This window comes from Triticum dicoccoides, chromosome 7A, assembly GCF_002162155.2.
Source record: "Triticum dicoccoides isolate Atlit2015 ecotype Zavitan chromosome 7A, WEW_v2.0, whole genome shotgun sequence".
NCBI lineage: Eukaryota > Viridiplantae > Streptophyta > Magnoliopsida > Poales > Poaceae > Triticum > Triticum dicoccoides.
This window is the reverse complement of record NC_041392.1, coordinates 676,374,456-676,379,955: the sequence shown is the minus strand read 5'-3', so window position 1 is coordinate 676,379,955 and position 5,500 is coordinate 676,374,456. Positions and strand designations below refer to the sequence as shown.

The window sequence follows — 5,500 nt, the reverse complement described above, 5'->3', positions numbered from 1 at the left end:
TCCCGATCACCGATGCCGATCTCCCAAGACGAAGGCCCCAAGAGGGAATATGACACCAAGGCACCGCCATCGTCCGATCACACAAGATCAAGGGTTTCCCCGGAGAGGCCATGATGGCCGGATCCGCGCGGGAGGGGTGCAACAGCAAGCAGCGATGCCTCCAGGAAGGTCAATGACGACCACAGCCGCCGCCATTGCTGGTCATGGCACAAAGCCAAGCAGGGTCTTCACACAAGCTCTCACACAACCTCAGCCGCACATCATCCCACACCGGTGCCGGCAAGCCCACCAACCACCAACCACCACCACCATCGAAGCTGCCCACCGACGAAGAAATCCCAAGATCCGCCGCAGCCAATTGCACCTCGCGGAAACCACCAGCATCTAGCCTCCAGCCCGAGGCGCTAGATCCACCAACAGCCATTCGGGCGCAATGCGAGCCGCTGGGCCCTACCGAGCACCATGACCAGCGACGAAGAAGCCCTGAGACCAGGGTTTCAAGGAGGCTCATTCAATCAAGTCCTACCTTCAATTTAGGGTTTCAAAGAGGCTCATTCATCAAGTCTGGTTCATACAATTTTCTCTGTCCAATCCACTGAATTATATTGTATATACACAAAGGTGCACTCTGGACTGGACCAGTCTTAAAACATTCATTCCAGCCGGCTGCTGGTCACTAAACTATTCCACCTAAATCCTTTTCTACAATCTCTTCAAACTTCAAACAACACATGACACCAAAAAGGGATTGGAAAGTAGCACAAAATAACTTACCTTAGCCAGTTAGTAAAACTCTAGAAAGAAATGTTGGTACAACCACACAAGTAAATGTACAGAAACGTTGGAGCTTACTATTTTTTGGAAAAAAGCACTCCCTCTGTTCCATATTGATTGTCGCTGATTTAGTATCAAGTTTTTTTTTGGTGCATTTAGTATCAAGCTGATGCAAAAAAGATGAACCCGGCCTCTGCAACAAGCCAATGAAAAAGCATCGGGAATGCACAAAGCCATACCAACACAATGCTTAAAAAAGAAAGAAAAGCCCAGCAGAGCAACACCCAGCTCCAGATGCGCACATCTTCAAGTCAATCGTTACTACCCAAAAAAACATGTCAAATCCTGGCACACGAAAAAAGCAGCAAGCAAATTAAGCTCCAGCCAATACTCCTGACACATGACCAACGTGCATAGAGGTTCTTTCTTCCATCATAGCTTGCAGCACTAGACACACAGCTATATATGCAAGCATGGCCCCGGTGAAGACACGTTGACACAAGCAGCAGGATCAACCGAGTGCTATAGCCTATAAGCAACAAGTAACACCCAAGAGTTTACATTCTGAACAACAAAAATCAAACTATCAGCGTTGCAAGGAGAGATCCAGGCTAATAATATCATTTCCACAACTAAAAATGCAGTAACTTAACATCTAAGGAAATGCTAGAGTGCGTCCCTGTCAGACAAAAGCATTCATTCAAACAACACGAGCAAGACCGAAGATCTCATCATTTTTTCTTTTGACAAACACCGAACATCTCATCATAACAGTGCCATTGTTGCTTCTTAGCAATAATAACTGAAAAGAAAAACAAGGTCTGAGCCCATTGGCAAAACAAACCAGGAAGGAGTCTTGAACATTCAGAGACGCCCTGTGGAGAATGGAGGTTCCTCATCTTCTTGCATCTCATGGGAAGGATGGAATTGGAATAATGCTCTCTTGGAAGCGGTGGGGAGTAAGCGACATACCGTATTGACTCTTTCCAATGTTCACCAAACCTAAGACCTTGCCATCAGTGTCGCAGCGCAACACATGTTTACCATTAAACATGATCAGCGGCTCACGCTCGTTAAGCACAGCCATATCATTGAACCATTGCACTGCTGAGTGAAGTGGTGTTTTCTTTTTCCCTTTGGGAGAAGTCAAATAAAGTTGCCGTGATGCCTCAACCGTTGGCAGATCAATCCGGTACTTGAAATCCCAGATTTCGGCCTTGTAATCCTGCATCACCCAAATATCCAAAGCGGTGAAACTCAAACCTCCTGCCTTGATTGAGCTGCCACAGAAACCAAGCGTCCCATTCATGTCGAACAACTTCCTATTAGGGTACACCTGGTCAGGAGTGCGCATCCATTGGAATGACTCTGCTTCTGTGTCGAACACAACAATGTCTCCGCTGCCTCCAGTAATGTCGGCAACACCACAAAAGGGAAAAGGACACCAGTGCAGGCTGCCACCATGGTGGACTGGTGGTGGACAATAGTTCGAATAGGACAGTGCCCCCAGTATCTTATGTTCTGCGGAAGGTGACAAGACTGTTGGCATTCTTACTCTGACTTGCCTCGGCATATCTGATCCCACTGTGAGAATGTATAAGCTGTATTTAACCACTGAGAGAGGACGGAATGTGGTCCAGAGCAACCTGTATTCTCCAGTTAGCTGGTGCCGGTAGAAACCGGTTATGTTGCTGCACTCGTTTTCCCCAGCTTGAGGGTACGGTAGGAGAGCACGCTTGCGCAAGACCGGGTTGTAGATGTAGAATTTCTTTTGTTGTATGAGGATGAGGAAGCCATCACAGGTGACTGAGAGCGAAGGCTTTAAACGGTGGTGTTTGAGACCCGGGATGAAGGGCCAGAGCTGTTGATTGGAGGCGTTGGCGCCAGCGCCTCGGAAGAGGACGAAACTGGCAGGCCGCCCAAGCCCGTCGATGATGGGGAGCGATGGCTGGCGCCGGTGGTGTTCGAGCATAAATTCAGGTATGGAGGTGATACTGCGCCACAACATACTAACAGCGCGGCAGCGGCCGACGTCTTTTGGCGGCAATCCCTTGAGTATCTTGTCAATGATTTCCTCAGGCAGTTCCTCGAGCAGGGTCGCTTTTCTCCTGTCCGACATGGTGCTCCATTGTCGAGTCCGGTCAACTAAAAAAAAGCAGGAAGCTGTGCATATTGAATTGCTTCGGCGACCAGCTTAAATGAAGGAAAACAAGTAAGAAAAGCGCATACATGTTGTCCCTGGAAGGCGAACGCACAGCGCAGCAGGTTCCAGTGCAACGGTGAGAAATGCGGCTGTAGACACGAATACAAGCAAGACTTGAGCGCCAAGGTTAGAGTTTTGCAGACAAACCACGGCCAGTTTGGGCGGTGAGCTGCTCACCTGCGTTTGGGAAGAAGGCACTCCGGCGTGCTCCCGTGGAATTAAGGGAAGCGGCGGAGATGTGTGTCGGCGTTAAGCAGAACAGCAACTCGGTTGAGTGCCAAGGGGGAGCAAGGTTGATCCTGAACCCAGGACACTCCAGGCTGCAACTTTTCACAAGAGCAGAATATCATCACAGAGCAAATTATACAGGAACGGAATATGGAAGCAGAAACTGAATCCTTACGGAGCAGGCTACACAAGAAGAGAATACAGAAGCAGATTATACGGAAGCAAGAACCGAATCATTACATAGAAGATTAAACAAACCACAAATTCTGAATGTAAGCAAGAACTGAATCATTGCATAGAAGATTATACGGAAGCAAGAACTGAATGTAGAAGCAACAGGAGCAGATTATGCAAGAACAAACCACAAACAAACATTTAACACATCATTAGGAGGGTTCATTTGACAACACACGCAAATCACAACGTGGTTCGACGCCGTGGCTACATCTATCAGATAGGCCATTTCACAACAGCACTCTCGGCCACGAAATGCTAAAACATCCGTTGGGTCAATGAATCGAACAGCTGGCGTGCGCCTGAGCTCGAGGAGACGATGGGGATGCTAGGCGGCGTCTACCTGCGAAATCTCGGGGAGAGGTGGCCGAGTGCCGCGGATCAGGGAGATGGCAGGAGCGGCCGAGGGCGCTGGAACCCGGAAGTCAGGCGGCGTCGGGGATAAGGGCGCGCGCAGTCGGGACAGAGCTGCTGTCGAGTACGCAGGCTCTGCGGAGAAGACGACGGAGGCAGCACGCCCGCCCTATACGGCGGCCGGCGCCATATCGCGCACGGGGCGGAGGCTAAGCGGCCAGGCGAGGTCCCTGGAGCGGCGGTTAGGTGCCGCCCGCCGGAGTCGATGGTGGCGGAGGCCAGGACTTTTTTTGACGGTGTACGGGCAAGTCGCCCGAAACACAAACAGCCACTCAGGGCGGTACAATAGAGTCCCAGCTAGCACTGCCATTTGGCAAACGACCAATTTTAGCTAATTCGTGTGTTACAGAGTTCGCACTACAACGACATACACTGATAGAGTGTTGAGAGAACCACATCTTGAGCTGAAATTTAGTATCTTCGATGATGACCGCATAAGGAGATGAATCCACCTTGATGAAGTCAAGTGTTTCGGACAGGAGCTTCGAGTCTGTTTCAAAGATCACCCATAATGCACCAACCTCGGCCGCCATTGAGACGGCCTCAGACATGGCAATAGCTTCTGCAGCAAAAGGGTTGGCAACATTTTCCTTCCGTCCCGCACGGGCCAGCATGACCTCCCCAGCATTATCCCCATGTTACAAAAGATTCGCCCGGGTGAAGGCTTCATCCAAATTGATTTTGACCCTATCCTGCTCCGGGGGCTGCTATTTGCAGTCTGGTTTGTGTTTGGCCTTAGCACCAAAAAGCTGCATATACTTCTGTGTGTTACTGAGCACACGCCGAACCACCTCAGGCACAGGGGCTGGTAGCTCGCCCTCCCTAACCTTGTTCCTGTGCTTCCACCAGTGCCACCAGTGTGAGGATCTGTACTCTTTTCCTTTCATCCAACGTCCACAGGAGGCTAGGACTGCCAGCTAAGGGAACGGCAAAGCCCAGCAGAGGCGCTGGGCAACGAGAAATCGCGCACCCTGAGCTGCGGGCTGCGGCTAGGCCGCCCATCTCTTCTTGGGCCCGGTTTTTTTAGCCGACTTTGTTTCTTAGAAAAAATGACTTTTGGCATACAAAAATTTCAGGAAATTTTAGAAGTATTAGAAGCATTAAAATATTACAATTTAAATCATTCTTAAAATTTTATAATATTTCATTATTAATAAAATTAAAGAATTTTAGATTTTTTGGAATTTAAAAATGTTCACAAATTTAAAAACGTTCCTTAATTTTAAAAATGTTAAAGAATGTAAAAAATGATCAGGAAATAAAAAACCGGTAAAACATGCAGTATAAAAACATGAAGTACTAGAAGCATTAAAAATGTTTCAATTTAAATCAATCTTAAAATATTTAATTTTTAAAAAGTTCAAGAATCTTTTGGGTATTTAAAAACATTCCTTAATTTTTAAAATGTTCAAGAATATAAAAAAGGAACATTAAATAAAAAAGACCAGAAAGAAAAGGGAGATGATTCCCCTCAGCCGACTGATAATAATGGTGCGTCTGCTGCCTCCATTGCGCGCCCCGCGTCCACACGTGGGACCATCACCAGGTTGTTTGCAACAGCCACGTTTAGTGTTCCTATAAAATCTACACCGCATCCCTCACACCTTATCCTCTTTCTACTCATTCGTCTCTGCCGTTGGATCCCGA

At 48.0% G+C, this 5,500-nt stretch overlaps 1 protein-coding gene across 2 annotated transcripts; it reads right to left on the bottom strand.

The window, feature by feature from the left end:
- Positions 1-1,490: 1,490 nt before the first annotated feature.
- LOC119334733 lies at positions 1,491-4,073 on the bottom strand. 2 transcript variants are annotated; one of them, XM_037607279.1, is made up of 4 exons: positions 3,783-4,073; positions 3,155-3,303; positions 3,004-3,066; positions 1,491-2,919 (listed from the first exon to the last, which is right to left on the bottom strand). In XM_037607279.1, exon 4 carries the CDS (start codon positions 2,891-2,893, stop codon positions 1,685-1,687), a length of 1,209 nt encoding a protein of 402 aa, XP_037463176.1. In that variant the 5' UTR covers positions 2,894-2,919; positions 3,004-3,066; positions 3,155-3,303; positions 3,783-4,073; the 3' UTR covers positions 1,491-1,684. The 2 variants fall into 2 exon arrangements, with proteins under 2 accessions (XP_037463176.1, XP_037463175.1); XM_037607278.1 differs by having other exon boundaries at positions 3,155-3,297.
- Between the last annotated feature and the right edge of the window lie 1,427 nt (positions 4,074-5,500).

Excerpts from the sequence above, each read along its gene's own strand:
- LOC119334733 (XM_037607279.1), bottom strand. The coding sequence starts at position 2,893 with ATGTCGGACAGGAGAAAAGCGACCCTGCTCGAGGAACTGCCTGAGGAA.